General features: G+C 37.6%; 1 protein-coding gene across 3 annotated transcripts in view; it reads right to left on the minus strand.

The window, feature by feature from the left end:
• Nucleotides 1-6171: 6171 nt before the first annotated feature.
• The window catches only part of FNIP1 (folliculin interacting protein 1), a 129886-nt gene continuing 116494 nt past the window's right edge, over nucleotides 6172-19563 (minus strand). For 2 of the 3 annotated variants that reach the window (XM_081232443.1, XM_081232442.1), the window contains 2 exons: nucleotides 11395-11510; nucleotides 6172-8948 (listed from right to left, as the gene is read on the minus strand). In XM_081232443.1, coding sequence (XP_081088569.1) covers nucleotides 8870-8948; nucleotides 11395-11510 — 195 coding nt within the window. In that variant the 3' untranslated portion in view covers nucleotides 6172-8869. The remainder of the gene's footprint in view (nucleotides 8949-11394; nucleotides 11511-19563) is intronic. The other variant, XM_081232444.1, reaches the window with a different exon arrangement.

Raw genomic sequence — 19563 nt, forward strand, 5'->3', positions numbered from 1 at the left:
GGAAGCCCGCGCGGGGGCGGAGGAAAGGCGAGTGCGCGTGCGCAGCACGCGCAAGCGCGCAAACGGGCGCCTAAGGGCGTGACTCTGCAATGACGTAAAAACTGGGGCGGTGCAGTGAAGCCTCCTCCAACCCTTCTTCGTGAGATTTGAAGAAACGTCGCGAGACATCACCCAAGCCCGTCACAGGATCCGCCTCGGAGTTGGGGTTTCCGCCGCTCCAGTTTCCGGTGGGGGGGCTGAAAACGCGCTGTGCCCCACTGGACGAGAACAGTGTGTTGGGGCGCGAACCCGTGCGGCAGGTGTTCTGGGTGGAGAATTCTGTTTGTGCCAAAATCCGGAAGCTCAGGGCACGGCCAAGCCCGGGGCGGAGCTCCAGCTCTGCAACTCCGACACCGCTCCGAGAGCGTGCGGAAGTAGAAGCGGCCATTCGGCAAACAAGGAAGTTCATACCTTCTCTTCACTGTCTACTAATAAAACGAATCTCTTGTGGAAGGGGCCCGCCGAGAAGTACCTGCCTTGTCCAAGACGGACTCCCTGACATCAGGGCAGAGGAACCGAAGTTTCGTGGCCTTGAGCAGGGGGTGGGCAGCCACCGTGCCTGCAGCCAGCTCAAGGGTTACTGCTGGTTCGCGAAGTCAGTCTAGACTACGTTCACGTAACCTATGCCCAGGACAGCCTTCCCTCCGCCCAACCCCTTCTCAGGCAGCGAGCGGGCCTTAGGGTTGCCTGGCTCAGGAGTGACCGCTCTCTCACTACACTTTACATACTAGTCTGTTTCCCAACAGGCCAAATAAGGCAAATTAACGTTTATTTACTAGTCCCTTGGTAAGAAAAACATCTCGACTACTCTCTGCGGCAGCCACACACCTGCAGAGGCTGTTTCTGCCTTAAGGTCACTGACAGAATTCCAGAATCCATCGTTCTAAACAGTCCTATGTCAGCGTACAGATAAGCCGTACAGGTTACACAGTTCCTTACTTTGGAGCCTCATAAGCATGTCCTTTTCACTGAATACATCTTAGTATTTCTTACAGCAATTGACATGGTTCACTAACTCGAAGCGATTTAAGATTATGACGTTATTCACATTAATTTTTAATGACATGGTAGTAAGAAAATTATATTTTAGAGTAACAAAAGGGAAAGGAGAGTTCAGTCTGCAACATTCACCGTTTCAGGCACCTAGTAATGATGGCTGATGTTAATAAGGGTTTTGTTTTCCGTTGGTCATTCACCTTGCCCAAACTTGAAGTTTACAACATAATATTAGCACATTTCGTTTTTAAGTATAGGACAAAAACCTTACCAGGGAAGTTATGACTCAGCCACTCTGGAAAGAAATTTTCAGTTGATCACAATTGTGACATTGTCACTTCCGTCATTTTTTTGTGTATAAACATATCCTCTCAAAAGTCTGCATAAGATCACAACGGTTATCCCTTCCATTTTTGAAGCATGTTTCCAAAGCCACATCAATATTTTGAAAAGAGGGAAAAGGCATTAAAGCATGATGACCACGAGCTTGGACTTTAGGGGCAAACATCTGTATTTGTCTTTAATAGGCCATTTCTAGTTAAATGACTTAGTTATTTGATATTTCTAAACTTCAGTTTCCTTAACCGTAAAATGGGAACAAGTAAAAGACCTATTGCTTTGGAATTTTCTTAAGATTACATGAGATAATTTATGTGAAACATTTAGGATGTTGCCTGAACAATCCAGGCACTCTTTATTATTTCTATTACTTTACCTCTAGGAAGTGATTTCTCTAAAGCATACATTCAAATTTGAAGAATTGGATAGGTTTTTCCTTTACTGCTTTTTTTTTCATTAGAACTATTAAGAAACACATTTAAGTATTCATGAAGATGTGGAGCAACAGGAACTCTCACAAACTGCCAGTTAAGTGTCTATTGGGAAACCAGTTAGAAAAAGAAGTATCTAGTAAAGCTGAAACTTAACATACCTTTTGATAGCAAGCCCACTCCTTGACATATATCCTAAAGAATACCCAGAAAAGATGAACAAAAATGGTCACTGTTCATATTAGCCAAAAATTGGAAATAACCCAATTGTCCATCAACTATAGAATGGGTAAATTGCTGTATATTCATTCAGTGAAATACCACCTACATAGCACATGAATGAATCTCCAACATAATGTTGATAGAAAAAAAGCAAAACAAAATATGGGGTATAATTACACAAAGTTCAAACAAGCAAAACTAAAGTATATCACTTAGGGATGCATACACAAAACTATTAAAAGAGAGCAAGGAAATGTTCACGAAAATCAGGTTGGAATTTACAAAAATGAGAAGGGAGAGTATTATGATCAGGAGGAGGGCACATGGAGGAGGGGTGGAGATCCTGAATTACTGAAAATGATTTACTACTTGACCTAAGTGATGGTTACATTAGTGTACACTTATTAATTTTATATAATCTTTGATAAGGAAAAATTAAGTCTATAAAAGTAACTTACTAATATAGACCTTATAAGACAGCAACAGTAAAAACAGTATATTAATATCCACAGTAAGTATACACACCTAAATTTAAGCATATTTTCAAAATCTATCTTGTCCTTTACTAACCTGTATTGTGCTTTGGTATGTTGAAAAAAGTGAGGAGGTAGTGAGAGCTCTAATAGCTATTTTCAGAGAAAAGCCAACCTCTACGATAGGATTCACCAACATTAACACATATCTGAAACAAAAGAGTAATGGTTCTGAATGCAAGTAATTTACTAAATTATAGGAAAACAAAAAGATGGTTAAGTCTTTTTAAAAAAAGTAGCTTAACTACTTACCCTACCTTAATTTTTGTCATTATACTTACCACAACCTGACAGCATAATATCTTTGTCTATCTCCTCCACCAGCAGGAAATATGTAAACTTCATGAGAAAGTGTGTGTTATTTACTGACTTATCCCTGGCACCCAGACCCGTGCCCAGCACATAACAGGTGCTCAATCAATATTTGCTAAATGAACAAATTGATCTATCTAAGGACTAAGGGATTAAGAGGGGATTTTGCTGTTAAAAAGATAGACACTTGATTGCTTTCCAATGGCAAAGAAAGATATCTGGCTAGACAACTATTCTATTATGCAAAACTGAATACTCATTAGGCACACACAATCATATGGCCATCTTTGCAGAACAACAGCAAACCATCAAAAGACTGAAGTTAAGAGCACTGGTTTTAATAGCACCTGGAATGGAGTAAGGAATTCAGATTTGGAGTATGCTGGGAAACTGAGTCGCTACTAGTTGAAAACTAAGAGCACTTTCTGGCCCAATTTCTGTCACTGAATAAGAATCTTTGAGTGTGGGGTCTAGGAATTAATACTTTCCAAACACTATCTAGGTGTTCCTAATAGGCAACCAGGTTTGAAAACTACTTTAAACTAACTCAGGTTTTGGACTAGTCTGACCCATCTTAATTCCAAAACAGTGAAGGGTATTGACTTGTGAGTGATGGAAGCAAATGTATGACACAAAAGTGGCATCACAAGTTTCTTGAGGAAATAATATCTTCTTTATATTTACACAACAACACTTCAACAATGTTATTCCCTTTGAGACAATTTAGGTAACACTGCTTTTATCAATAATTTTACTTTGAGTGTTGAGGTGAATATAAAGACATGTTTTGGGACTGTCCTTGTTACAATGGTCACTTGGAAAGGAAGGAATCTTCAGCCTCTTCAACTTAATACTCTCCTTAAATACAGTTATACCTAGGGGAGGTCTAATCAGATCTCTGGGCAGAGAGCTGTCTGCAACCTGATGAAGGGATAGGTCTAGGCTCATACTTTTATGAAAAGGAGTGTCCCTTTTAAAGGAAACGTTATAAGGGGACCAAATCCTGGAGTGCTGACAAGAAAGAAGCCCCTGACCCAAGCATATGCTTTAAGACCAGAAGTTCTCCTGAAAAGATAATCGATGGAAATTTCATCCATTTAAAAATCTCTTGCTAAAAATTTCTTTTAAAAAATTTAAAAGAAAATTCTTTAAAACTCTCTTTTGGATTGCCTGTATTTTCTTTTCTTTAGCGAAGTTTCAAATCTTAACTCTACAGCAAACATGGCCAAGTCTACAGTCTGCACTATAAAGCAAGGACAGGAAGCATTACAGTCTCCAACTTCCCCCTTTTCTATCTGCCTAAGTCCTTCTCACTCAGAGTTACAATTCCCCAGCCCCCAGTGCACCTTCAGCTCATGTTTGGTCCCACTTGCCATCCCACCCCTACACCTCCTACAATGGCAAAGACAAAGAAATCTCAGGTATCTTTACAACACATCTGTCACCACATCCTAGTTGGAAACATTCTGTTCTGAGACAGGAAAGACTATATGACCTCAGATTAAATTCTCTGTATTTCAGTTTCTCATTAGCAGAATCTATGCTTCTCAGAAATGTTGCAAGATTTCTTTAAATTTTTATCAGAGGACAGCACATATAAACTCAGGTAATTATAAACCTCTAAAATATCTGATAAATGCTTCCCAAATACTTGATACTTCCTTTCTGCTTTAAAACAGTGCACTTAGTCTCTTCAGTCAAATGTAAGAATGATAAATGTAAAATAATATAAAAACAGGCACTGCAAAAAGCCCCTGGCCTAATCCTGCCTCCTAGCGTAACTCTGCCCAAATCAACCCAACCTGAGTAAGGCACCTTCCCAACAGCCTACTCAGGGTTGAATCACTGCTGCAGAGCAGGCGCTAAGGACTGATGGAAGAGGTGACTTCCCTACAATGCAGATGAAGACGACAGACTTGCTCAAAGGGACATGCAAATCCATGAACAGAACGGGATTAGAACCCAAACCAACAGGCCAATTTTTTGTTTAATTTTAAAGTCAGGGGCTTCCCTGGTGGCACAGTGGTTAAGAATCTGCCTGCCAATGCAGGGGACACGGGTTCAAGCCCTGGTCTGGGAAGATGCCACATGCCGCGGAGCAGCTAAGCCCGTGCGCCACAACTACTGAGCCTGCACTCTAGAGCCTGCGAGCCACAACTACTACATGTGCTACAACTACTGAAGCCCGCACGCCTAGAGCCTGTGCTCCGCACAAGAGAAGCTATTTTCTCATTGCCTTCTCAAGGCAATGAGAAGCCCGCGCACCTCAACAAAGAGTAGCCCCTACTTGCTGCAACTAGAGATAGCCCATGCGCATCAACGAAGACCCAATGCAGCCAAAATTAAATAAATAAAATAATAAAGTCAGTAGTAATTTTAATTAGATACAATGTTCCTGACAAGTTTACATGGCTTCTTCTAGTTTTAAATGATTGATATTCAGTTTGTTTTCACGAAAGCATTTAAAGAAAATTTCAATTTGTCATTGTGAAGATTAGGTCAAATGTAAGAATATACCATATTTTTTGGTTACTACACTTTAACTCAAAAGAATATATGTTAGGACTTCCCTGGTGGCGCAATGGTTAAGAACCCGCCTGTCAGTGCAGGGGACACGGGTTTGAGCCCTGGTCCGGGAAGATCCCACATGCTGCGGAGCAACTAAGCCCGTGCACTGCAACTACTGAGCCTGCACTCTAGAGCCCGCAAGCCACAACTACTGAGCCCACGTGCTGCGACTACTGAAGCCCGTGCGCTCTAGGGCCTGCGTGCCACAACTACTGAGCCTACGTGCTGCAACTACTGGAGCCCGCGCCTAGAACCCAGGCTCTGCAACAAGAGAAGCCACTACAATGAGAAGCCCGTGCACCGCAACGAAGAGTAGCCCCTCTCACCGCAACTAGAGAAAGCCCACGCACAACAACAGACCCAACGCAGCCAAAAATAAAAAAAATAAAGAATAAATGTTAAATTTCTCCCAAAATAAAATAGATAGGAGCTGTACAGCAAAGGCTGGACAGATTACCTAGCAACCATAGCACCCCAAAATTACTGAGCATTTGGAGTGTGCCAAGCATTGAGATAAATTCTTGACATTCATTATTTCACTTGACTCTCACAACAACCTCATAAAGTAGATTCTACTAAATTACCAATACAGAAATTTAGGATTAGAGAAGGACATTATGAACAAGGTTACAAGCCTAGAAGTGTCACATTTGGGAAAACAATCCAGGTGGGCTGGCACCAGAATCCATGTTACATATACCTTATTAAATGTGAAAGAAAGACCAACATCATCCATCAAATTGACGTGTATTTATTGCACAAATATCCCCTAGAACTGGGAGGTTATTATAATACAGGCGTACATTTGAGAAATGTATACAGAACAAGAAACAAGTATTTACATTTTACATCTCCCACCCTCTAAATAACTTAAAGCATAACAATCTCATAAGACATCTACCAGAAGTAGGCATTGTGTAAAATCTGTTTTTTTTAAAGTGATCATCCCCAGTGTATGCCAATTGCAACAAAATGAAATCTGTGCTAGTATGTTTATTGCACTTAACATTTTCAAACTCAAAATTAAGACATATTAATAAAAGCCAGGAATATTTAAAATCAAACCAATTAGTTTATATACAGGAAAAATTAGTTTTAAATCTATAATGTAAAAGATCCCTTTTTCATCTCCTGTTGCAACAAACAGGTTTTTAAAATGTGTAACATATATCTATCTGTACCGTAAGAAGTTGAAAAAAATTATTTTGAACAGGCCAAAAATTCTTTTCACATTCATCGTAATGATCACACTTTAAAGAAGTAGCAGCTCATTCCTTGGGCTTTGTGTAATGCAAGAATGACTATGACGAAGGAGCAGAAATTACAGAAGGATTGCAAATTATAAAACTCAGGAATCCTATAAGGATTGATGATTCTATAAGAAACTATAGGCCTTTTCCTTTCAAGCAAAGCTTAGTTTTAAGAATTACAGTAGCATGAGCCATCCATTTATTGAAGACTAGATTTCCTAAATGGTAATTTATTAGAGATTTCAAATAGATAGGACTGTGAATAGTTCAATGACTAATTTAAACAATAACACACATAAAAAAGACACTGTCTACCTCCTACATATCCTGAACTACAATTAAAAAAAAAATGTACAGTGGCCACATATGATCTTTTCTATATTCTGAATTCTGCTAAAGAGATTGATTCATAAAATTCCAAACAACAGATGAGAGAAGAACTTCATTAATGAATAGACTAAAAAAATTAAGCTAACGAAAATATATCCATAAACACTCTTTGACAGCAAGTCATCCATGGAAGACTCTGGTACTAACTGGGACCAGCTGATAGGACACAGGGGCCAAAGCGACTGCAAGCACACCAATTTCAGGTTTACATTCCATTAAAATAACCATTTCTTCTTAGTCTAGCTGGAGATTAGAGTAAGACAAAATGTGACCCAATGCTATAAATTCAAGGTCAAAGACTAAATAAACCACAGAAATCTTCCTTAATTATTGAAAATTTAAATAGCAAGAACAGATGCATAATAGACAAAGTGTACCTAGAAACAGAATGAGCAAGTGGTTTTCTGTTTTAAGCTAATCAACTAATTATGATGAAAATAGTTCATGAAAGCAGAAACCAGCTTCACTTCTAGCATTAAAAGCATCTTAGACCAGGTAAGTAAAGGATAAACTATAATGTAGTATTTCAAGTAAACTGAGGTAGTAGAGCATAATGAAAACTTTATCTACCCATCTTTCTATTTACATTACTTACAAGAGTTTGGTTCCATATTAGCCTTTCTCACAAGCAACACTCTACAATATATACAAAAACAATAACAACTGAAAAGTTGAAATCTTTGAAAAAATTACTTTTGGAAGAGAGGAGCTATTAGAGAAAAAAAATAATCTTAAGAGTTAATGAGCTCTTTTAGTGTAAATTGAATATTATGAAGCAGTGAAACAAATATTCAGTTTCTATGGGTTCAAGAAGGGCTGATACCGAAACCAAGGGCCTCGGCTACCTGAGCACTTTTAAAGAAAATAGTATTATTTCTGCCAATGCTTTGGTGCAATTTTTAATCCTAATTTTAATTTATTAAATTAAATGCAAATACGTAAATATTAACATTTATAAGAATTAGCTTATACTTATAAACAAAACAAATGGTATAAAGTAGTATTCTTATTTTGGGAATCTATATTCCTCAGCCTTAAAAAAAGATTGGCTTTACTTATATTTTAGGGTGTGTGAAACAGAAAAATCACCAGAAAGTAATATTTCAATATTATATACAATTAATCCTAGTTGAAAATATATTTTTTAAAAAGGCATGTTTACCAATCTTGTATTTCTACCTCTTCTTTTTTAAAAAATAGATACATATGTACACTTGGGTGGATAAGATAACACAGATTTATACACTTTATTCTGAGTTTATTCTAATTAACAAGCTGTTTAAAATACTTTGAGAAATACCCAGAAATTAGCTATTTTGAATTGAAAAACAAAAAAACACAAATAAAGTTTCATAGATCTTTGTACCTTAGAAATAAAGAATTAAAACTAATGAAATGGCTCTTTCTGAGCCATTTAATCATGAGATATCCGTTCCTCCTACTTATGGGTTGTGGCAAGACTGTAGTGATCATAATGAAATTCCTCAATGTTATTCATTTTGTAGAAACGTCGAAGTTACACTTTGGCTTCTTCAAATGCTTTCCCCCCAAATGTTGTTTTTAGTTTCACTTGGTTAAAAATCTGCCACCATCCAGAAGTCCAATCAAAATGAAAAAGCCATCCAGTGATGACACAATATGCACTGCAATGCAGAATACCCACCCAGGTGACTGACTCATTCAGATGAAGGTCTGACAGAGAAAAACAATCGCCATAAATGCAAGTTGTGACTGCTTCCTTGGTTTCTACTTAACTTTCCACCAAAGTTAATTTCCAACAGCCTTTCTGTTACAGTAGTATCTGAGCAACATATGGAGAGTGAGTGCTTGCTACAGCAGCCAGAAGAGGAAGATCACTGGATTCAATCCTGAAATTAAAAAAAAAAATCTCAGTTCAGGTTTATTCCTACAGGCAATGACTGCTATCTATAAAGTCACTATACATCTCCACTCAAGGAGCTTGGCCACCCTGGCCAAAAGGAAAAGGGTAAGAGAACTGAAGATAATGAAAATTAGAAATTTTTCAGTAAGTAAAAACCATAACTAAAGATTTTTAAAAAAGAAAGCCTCTGAAACCCAACAGTAACAAAGTCACAAATGCAGGAAACCATCTCACTGATGTGCTGATGGACCATGCATCAGGGCAAGGAATAACGTCTAAGAAATACTATATAGGGACTTCACTGGTGGCGCAGTGGTTAAGAAGCCACCTGCCAATGCAGGGGACACAGGTTCAAGTCGTGGTCCGGGAAGATCCTACATATCATGGAGCAACTAAGCCTGTGAGCCACAACTACTGAGCTCACGTGACACAACTACTGAAGCCTGCGTGCCTAGAGCCTGTGCTCCACAACAAAGAGAAGCCACCATAATGAGAAGCTCGCTCACCACAACCAAGAGTAGCCCCCGCTTGCTGAAACTAGAGAAAGCCCATGCCCAGCAACGAAGACCCAACGCAGCCAAAAATAAATAAATAAATAAATAAATTTTTTTAAAAAGAAATATTATATAGTATAATAACAGAATAATAGTGTGCAGACATATTGTTTTGGATACAAATGTTTCTATAATAAGATTTACTGGGAAGACATAATGGAAGCCTCTTAAAAATACAACCTACCACAAATAACTTATAGGAAAAGAAAAATGGCCAATAAATATCAAAATAAGTTATGCAGACACACTCCTGGTTAGAGAATAAATCTGAATAAAATCAGATTTCATTTTTCAGCTAGTAGCTTGGCAAAGATTAAAAAGTTTGGTAATAAATAGCAGTAAGAAGAGTGTGCTTCCCACTGTTCATGAAAATTTATTCTGGTACTTTCTGGATAGCATTTACTATTACCGTCAAAATATCAACAATTTAATCACATATGCCCTTTAATTCAAAAATTCTACATCAAAGAATTTATCCTATAAACCTCAAAGGTTTATATTTATTCTAGCATTGATTTGTAACAGCAAAAAACTGAAAATAAATTCCACCATATAATAGAATGCAATACAGCCATTAAAAATGATATAGTTTAGTATGTGTGGTATGTGCTTAAATGAACAAATATTCAAGATACATTAAAAGGCAAGCTGCACAAAGATATATAGAGTACAAACTAATTTATATTTTTAATCCTACACATTTAAAACTTCTGTAAGAAGAAACAATCCATTAACTGTGTTTGACTGAGGACTGGAAGTTGAGGAAAAGACGATACAACTTACTTTTCACTTTATGCCAAAATGCACTGAAACTTTCATTATATGTACATTACTTTAAAAATTAGTTTAAATTTTCTAAAAATAAAGGCATTACATGCAGAGAATCATCTATTTCCAATCTGGATAATAAGCAATAACATTAATGAAAGAATTTAATTTGGTTTCAGACATACAGTAGCAACTCGATGTTGGCTCTTTCTCCCTTCATAAAAGCTGAAATTAGACAAAAGTTCTAGCTTGTTTTAATTTATTCAACCAGCATTTCAAGAAATAATTTTCACACACACACACACACACAAAGTGGACATAGAACACAGGGAAAGTGACCACAGAACATAATGAAAGGGGCTATACTATGCCTCTTGCCAATTTCCTATTTGTCCTTCAGTTAGCATGTTAGATAACTAGCTTCTTCCCAGGAATAACTTCAGAGTATAAAGATATAATATATAGATAATGGGGAAGGAGTAATAATATGTAGATAATATACCATCATCCATAGAGTGCCATTACTTCAATCAGATCATTTGGATGGCCGGGCAGATGCTGGGAATGATGAGTTTACAACATATTTAATAAATAAAAATGAATACTTACTTATTTTTTTCTAATGCAAAAATTTAGACTTTAATTCCTTTTTATTCGACTAAATTCTCAACCTACTGTAATTGCACAAGGGACAGTGCATTTCAGATCAGTGTAGGACAGGGTTCTGCTTTTATACTGTATACAACAGGGGTCCCCAACCCACAGGCCGTGGACTGGTACTACTCTGTGCCCTGTGAGGAACCAGGCTGCACAGCAGGAAGTGAGCGGCAGGCAAGTGAGCAAAGCTTCATCAGCCACTCCCCATCACTTGCATTACTGCCTAAGCCATTCCCCACACTCCGTTGGTGGAAAGACTGTATTCCACGAAACCGGTCCCTGGTGCCAAAAAGGTTGGGGACCGCTGGTATAGAACAACCCAGATGATAACAGTATACTGCTTCTAACAAGACAAAAAACTTAAAAAGAAAAAAGGCAATTCTGAGAAATATTCATTGCCTAAATAAACAGTGAAACGAGAAAGCAAAGCCAGAAAAGGAATCAGGAACATACCCTAAAACCACTCCCAGCTCCTTGACATGAACACGCATCTGCCCCCTCAGGTACTCAGATAACATTTTGCTCTTGAAGTATAGCTCCTGTAACCGGTCTTCAAGATGCATTACACACTGCAGTTAGGAGGAAAACAAGAATCAAGTCAGAAATTGCACAACTCTTAAGTAATGCAAATTCCAAAGCATCATGTTTTGACAATTCTATTTAGTTATTCCAACATAAACTAAAATTTGGAGCACATTTTTATTTTTTGAATTTTATTTTATTTTTTATACAGCAGGTTCTTATTAGTTATCCATTTTACACATATTAGTGTATATATGTCAGTCTCAGTCTCCCAATTCATCCCACCACCCCCATGACCCCGCCGCTGTATCAATGTACATTCCCACCAACAGTGCCAGAGGGTTCCTTTTTCTCCACACCCTCTCCAGCATTTGTTGTTTCTATATTTTCTGATGATGCCCATTCTAACGGGTGTGAGGTGATACCTCATGTAGTTTTGATTTGCATTTCTCTAATAATTAGTGATGTTCAGCAGCTTTTCATGTGCCTCTTGGCCTTCTTTGGAGAAATGTCTATTTAGGTCTTCTGCCCATTTTTGGATTGGGTTGTTTGTTTTTTTTAATGTTGAGCTGCATGAGCAGTTTATATATTTTGGAGATTAATCCTTTGTCCGTTGATTGGTCTGCAAATATTTTCTCCCATTCTGAGGGTTGTCTTTTCATCGTTTGTAGTTTCCTTTGCTGTGGAAAAGCTTTTAAGCTTAATTAAGTCCCATATGTTTATTTTTGTTTTCATTTCTTTTTTTTTTTTTTTTTTTTTTTTTGCGGTATGCAGGCCTCTCACTGTTGTGGCCTCTCCCACTGCGGAGCACAGGCTCAGCAGCCATGGCTCGTGGGCCCAGCCGCTCTGCGGAATGTGGGATCCTCCCGGACCAGGGCACAAACCCACGTCCCCTGCATCGAAAGGCAGACTCTCAACCACTGTGCCACCAAGGAAGCCCTATTTTCATTTCTTACTCTAGGAGGTGGGTCAAAAAAGATCTTGCGGTGGTTTATGTCAAGGAGTGTTCTTCCTATGTTTTCCTCTAAGAGTTTTATAGTGTCCGGTCTTACATTTAGGTCCCTAATCCATTTTGAGTATATTTTTGTGTATGGTGTTAGGGAGTGTTCTAATTTCATTCTTTTACATGTAGCTGTCCAGTTCTCCCAGCACCACTTACTGAAGAGACTGTCTTTTCTCCATTGTATATCCTTGCCTCCTTTGTCATAGATTAGTTGACCATAGGTGCATGGGTTAAATCTGGACTTTCTATCCAGTTCCTGGGATCTATATTTCTGTTTTTGTGCCAGTACCATACTGTCTTGATTACTGTAGCTTTGTAGTATAGTCTGAAGTCCAGAAGCCTGATTCCTCCAGCTCCGTTTTTTTCCCTCAAGACTGCTTTGGCTATTCGGGGTCTTTTGTGTCTCCATACAAATTTTAAGACTTTTTGTTCTAGTTTTATAAAAAATGCCATTGGTAATTTGATAGGGATTGCACTGAATCTGTAGATTGCTTTGGGTAGTACAGTCCTTTTCACAATATTGATTCTTCCAGTCCAAGAATATGGTATATATCTCCATCTGTTTGTATCATCTTTAATTTCTCTCATCACGGTCTTATACTTTTCTGCATACAAGTCTTTTGTCTCCCTAGGTAGGTTTATTCCTAGGTATTTTATTCTTTTTGTTGCAATGGTAAATGGGAGTGTTTCCTTAATTTCTCTTTCAGATTTTTCATCACTAGTGTATAGGAACGCAAGAGATTTCTGTGCATTAATTTTGTATCCTGCAACTTTACCAAATTCATTGATTAGCTCTAGTAGTTTTCTGGTGGCATCTTTTGGATACTTTATGTATAGTACCATGTCATCTGCAGTGACAGTTTTACTTCTTCTTTTCCAATTTGTATTCTTTTTCTTCTCTGATTGCCGTGGCTAGGACTTCCAAAACTATGTTGAAAAATAGTGGTGAGAGTGGACATCCTTGTCTTGTTCCTGATCTTAGAGGAAATGCTTTGAGTTTTTCACTATTGAGAATGATGTTTGCTGTGGGTTTGTCGTATATGGCTTTTATTATGTTGAGGTAGGTTCCCTCTATGCTCACTTTCTGGAGAGTTTTTGTCATAAATGGGTGTTGAATTTTGCCAAAACTATTTCTGCATCTATTGAGATGATCATATGGTTTGACCATATTCTTCAATTTGTTAATATGGTGTATCACATTGGTTGATTTGCATATACTGGAGAATCATTACATTCCTGGGATAAATCCCACTTCCTCATGGTATATGATCCTTTTAATGTGTTGTTGGATTCTGCTTACTAGTATTTTGTTGAGGATTTTTGCATCAATATTCATCAGTGATATTGGCCTGTAATTTTTTTTTGTAGTATCTTTGTCTGGTTTTGGTGTCCTCATAGAATGAGTTTGGGAGTGTTCCTCCCTCCACAATTTTTTGGAAGAGTTTGAGAAGGATGGGTGTTAGCTCTTCTCCAAATGTTTGATAGAATTCACCTGTGAAGCCATCTGGTACTGGACTTTTGTTTCTTAGAAGATTTTTAATCACAGTTTCAATTTCATTACTTGTGATTGGTCTGTTCATATTTTCTATTTCTTCCTGGTTCAGTCTTGGTAAGTTATACCTTTCTAAGAATTTGTCCATTTCTTCCAGGTTGTCCATTGTATTGGCACAGAGTTGCCTGTAGTAGTCTCTTAGGATGCTTTGTATTTCTGCAGTGTCTGTTGTAACTTCTCCTTTTTCATTTCTAATTTTATTGAGTCCTCTCCCTCTTTTTCTTGATGAGTCTGGCTAATGGTTTATCAATTTTATGTTCTCAAAGAACCAGCTTTTACTTTTATTGATCTTTGCTATTGTTTTCTTTGTTTCTATTTCATTTATTTCTGCTCTGATCTTTATGATTTCTTTCCTTCTACTAACTTTGGGTTTTGTTTGTTCTTTCTCTACTTCTTTTAGGTGTAAGGTTAGATTGTTTATTTGAAATTTTTTTGTTTCTTGAGGTAGGCTTGTATAGCTATAAACTTCCTTCTTAGAACTGCTTTTGCTGCATCCCATAGGTTTTGGATCATCATGTTTTCACTGTCATTTGTCTCTAGAGATTTTTTGATTTCCTCTTTGATTTCCTCAGTGATATCTTGGTTATTTAGTAACGTATTGTTTAGCCTTCAAGTGTTTGTGTTTTTTACGTTTTTTTCCCCTGTAACTGATTTCAAATCTCATAGCATTGTGGTCAGAAAAGATGCCTGAGGGATTCCCTGGTTGGTGCAGTGGTTGAGAGTCTGCCTGCCGATGCAGGGGACACAGGTTCGAGCCCTGGTCTGGGAAGATCCCACATGCCGCGGAGCAGTTAGGCCCGTGAGGCATGGCCACTGAGTCTGCGCGTCCGGAGCCTGTGCTCCGCAACGGGAGAGGCCACAACAGTGAGAGGCCCACGTACCGCAAGAAAAAAAATAAATAAATAAAAATAATAATAAAAAAATAAAAATAAAAGATGCTTGATATGATTTCAATTTTCTTAAATTTACTGAGGCTTGATTTGTGACCCAAGATGCGATCTATCCTTGAGAATGTTCCATGTGCACTTGAGAAGAAAGTGTATTCTGTTGTTTCTGGATACGAATGTCCTATAAATATCAATTAAATCTATCTGGTCTATTGTGTCATTTAAAGCTCGTGTTTCCTCATTAATTTTCTGTTTGGAGATCTGTCCATTGGTATAACTGAGGTGTTAAAGTCCCCCATTATTACTGTGTTACTGTCGATTTCCTCTTTTATAGCTGTTAGCACTTGCCTTATGTATTGAGGTGCTCCTATGTTGGCTGCATAAATATTTTTAATTGTTATATCTTCTTCCTGGATTGATCCCTTGATCATTATGTGGTGTCCTTCCTTATCTCTTGTAACATTCTTTAAAGTCTATTTTATCTAATATGAGTATTGCTACTCAAGCTTTCTTTTGATTTCCATTTGCATGGAATATCTTTTTCCATCCCCTCACTTTCAGTCTGTATGTGTCCTAGGTCTGAAGTGAGTCCCTTGTAGACAGCACATATATCGGTCTTGTATTTGTATCCATTCAGTGAGCCTGTGTCTTTTGGTTGGAACATTTAATCCATTCACATTTAAGGTAATTATTGATATGTATGTTCCTACTCCCATTTTCTTAATTGTTTTGCGTTTGTTTTTGTAGGTTTTTCTTCTCTTGTGTTTCCCACTTAGAGAAGTTCCTTTGGCATTTGTTGTAGAGCTGCTTTGGTGGTGCTGAATTCTCTTAGCTTTTGCTTGTCTGTAAAGCTTTTGATTTCTCCATCAAATCTGAATGAGATCCTTGCTGGGTAATCTTGGTTGTACGTTCTTCTCTTTCATCACTTTAAACATGTCATGCCACTCCCTTCTGGGTTGTAGGGTTTCTGCTGAGAAATCAGCTCTTAACCTTATGGGAGATCCCTTGTATGTTATTTGTCATTTTTCCCTTGCTGCTTTCAATATTTTTTCTTAATCTTTAATTTTTCCCAATTTCATTACTATGTGAATCGGCGTGTTTCTCCTTGGGTTTATCCTGTGTGGAACCCTCTGCGCTTCCTGGCCTTGGATGGCTATTTCCTTTCCCATGTTAGGGAAGTTTTTGACTATAATCTCTTCAAATATTTTCTCGGGTCCTTTCTCTCTCTCTTCTCCTTCTGGGACCCCTATAATGTGAATGTTGTTGTGTCTAATGTTGTCCCAGAGGTCTCTTAGGCTCTCTTTATTTCTTTTCATTCTTTTTTCTTTATTCTGTTCTGCAGAAGTGAATTCCACCATTCTGTCTTCCAGGTCACTTATCAGTGCTTCTGCCTCAGTTATTCTATTAATTCCTTGTAGTGTATTTTTCATTTCAGTTATTGTATTGTTCATCTCTGTTTGTTTGTTCTTTAATTCTTATAGGTCTTTGTTAAACATTTCTTGCATCTTCTAGATCTTTGCCTCCATTCTTTTTCCAAGGTCCGGGATCATCTTCACTATCATTATTCTGAATTCTTTTTCTGGAAGGTGGTCTATCTCCACTTCATTTAGTTGTTTTTCTGGGGTTTTATCTTGTTCCTTCATCTGGTACATAGCCCTCTGACTTTTCATCTTGTCTATCTTTCTGTGAGTGTGGTTTTTGTTCCACAGGCTGCAGGACTGTAGTTCTTCTTGCTTCTGCTGTCTGCCCTCTGGAGCACATTTTTAAAGCATGCAATTTTAGCTAAAGGAGTATAAACCTTCTCTAGCTCATATCAAAGATTTAGAGTCTACAGTTATTTCTTACCGTGGTAAATTGCACATAATATAAAATTTACCATTTTACATATAAAAGTTACCATTTTAAACACTTAAGTGTTCAACTGAGAGGCATTAAGTACATTCAGAATGTTGTGCAGGTATCACCACTACCCATATCCAGAACTTTAAAAAATACATTTTTATTCCAAATTTCATAAATAAAACACTCAAATTAATACATTACAAATGTATTTAAATTAGAAATGCTGCATTCTCCTGTGAAGAGCAAAAGAAAAAAACTTTGCAACAGCTCACAGAGAGTGCTCTATAGGCCTTAGTAGAAATGTTTCTAAGCTGGAATATTAAAAACTAAAACATATATTTTGTTTATTGTCAATTAACTTGCTCAATTCACTAAAATAGGTGATTTTTCATGGGAATGGATGATATATATGTATGAAGAAAAAAGCATGAGGTGCAGGGGCTAAAACACTAAATTCTTGCAGAGTATTTCTTCCCAATGGAAACCAGCTGCTGTTAAAGCTTCTCAGAAAAACACATTTTCTTTTTCTTCAGAAAAAACAATTGAATGTATTTCTTGGCATACATTACTTTGTGGTGTATATTTTGTGGTATAATGCTCATGTAGGCTGAAAATAACTTAAGTGAAAAAAATTCTATAAAATGTTTATAATAAAATTCATCCATATATATATATATATATATATATACACACACACATACCCACACACAATTTACCACACTACCCATTTTTAGGTATACAATTCAATGGCATTTAAGTACATTCGCAATGTTCTGCACTATCATCACTATCCACTTCCAGAACTTTTTTCATTATGCCAAATAGAAACTCTGTACCCAGTATACAGTAACCCTTCATGCCCTTCTTCCCACCACCCCTGGTAACCTCTATCTACTTTCTGTTTCTATGAAAGTGCCTATTCTAGATACCTAATGTAAGTGGGACCACAACAATATCTGTCCTTTTGTATTTTGCTTGTTTCACTTACTGTAACGTTCTATTCATATTGTATCATGTATCAGAATTTCATCCCTCTAGGTTGTCACAAAGCACTGAGCTCATCTCCCTGTGCTATGCAGCAGCTTCCCACTAGCCATCCATTTTACATTTGGTAGTGTATATATGTCACTGCTACTCTCACTTCATCCCAGCTTCCCCATCCCCCATGTCCCCATGCCCTCAAGTCCGTTCTCTATGTCTGCATCTTTATTCCTGCCCTGCCACTAGGTTCACTGGTACCACTTTTTAAAATTACATATATATGCATTAGTATATGGTATTTGTTTTTCTCTTTCTGACGGGTTATGGGGATATATGTATACATATAGCTGATTCACTTTGTTGTACAACAGAAACTAACACAACATTGTAAAGCATTTACACTCCAATAAAGATGTGAAGGAAAATAAAATAAAATAAAACTAAGACCCACCAGGGACAGGCCCAGTAATATGTATATTAAAAAAAAAAGAATTTCATTCCTCTTTATGGCTGAAGTATTCCATTCTATGTATTACACATCATTTGTTGATGGACACGAGTTGTTTCCAATTTTGTCTACTGCAAGCTAATACTGCTGTGAACATTACTATACAATTGTCCCAGTCCCTGCTTTCAGTTCTTTTGATTATAAACCTAGAAGAAGACTTGCTGGACCACATGACAATGCAATGTTAAACTTTTTGAGGAACTGCCAAACTGTTTTACACAGCAGCTGCACCATTTTAGATTCCCACCAGCAACGCACAAGGGTTCCAATTTCTCCTCATCCAATACTTTTTATTTTCAGGGTTTGCTTGATCAAACCCATCCTTATCAGTGTGAAGTGGTATCTCACTGTGCTTTTGATTTGCATTTTCCGAATGACTGATGGATGTTAAACATTCTCTCATGTGCTTATTGACTCTTTGTATATCTTCTTTAGAGAAATGTCTACTCAAGTCCTCTGCCTATTTTTTGAGTTGTTTCTTTTTTTTTTAACATCTTTATTGGAGTATAATTGCTTTACAACCGTGTGTTACTTTCTGCTTTATAACAAAGTGAATCAGCTATACGTATACATATATCCCCATATCTCCTCCCTCTTGCGTCTCCCTCTCACCCTCCCTATCCCACCCCTCTAGGTGGTCACAAAGCACTGAGCTGATCTCCCTGTGCTATGCAGCTGCTTCCCACTAGCTATCTATTTTACATTTGGTAGTGTATATATGTCAATGCTACTCTCTCACTTCATCCCAGCTTACCCTTCCCCCTCCCCGTGTCCTCAACTCCATTCTCTAGTAGGTCTGTGTCTTTATTTCTGTCCTGCCCCTAGGTTTTTCATAACCATTTTTTTTTTAGATTCCATATATATGTGTTAGCATACAGTATTTGTTTTTCTCTTTCTGACTTACTTCACTCTGTATGACAGACTCTAGGCCCATCCACCTCACTACAAATAACTCAATTTCATTTCTTTTTATGGCAGAGTAATATTCCATTGTATATATGGGCCACATCTTCTTTATCCATTCATCTGTCGATGGACATTTAGGTTGCTTCCATGTCCTGGCTATTGTAAATAGAGCTGCAATGAACACTGTGGTACATGACTCTTTTTGAATTATGGTTTTCTCAGGGTATATGTCCAATAGTGGAATTGCTGGGTCATATGGTAGTTCTGTTTTTAGTTTTTTAAGGAACCTCCATACTGTTCTCCATAGTGGCTGCATCAATTTACATTCCCACCAACAGTACAAGAGGGTTCCCTTTTCTCCACACCCTCTCCAGCATTTATTGTTTCTAGATATTTTGATGATGGCCATTCTGACTGGTGT

The sequence above is a fragment of the Mesoplodon bidens genome, assembly GCF_964165515.1.
Source record: "Mesoplodon bidens genome assembly, chromosome: 4".
Classification (NCBI taxonomy): Eukaryota; Metazoa; Chordata; class Mammalia; order Artiodactyla; family Ziphiidae; genus Mesoplodon; species Mesoplodon bidens.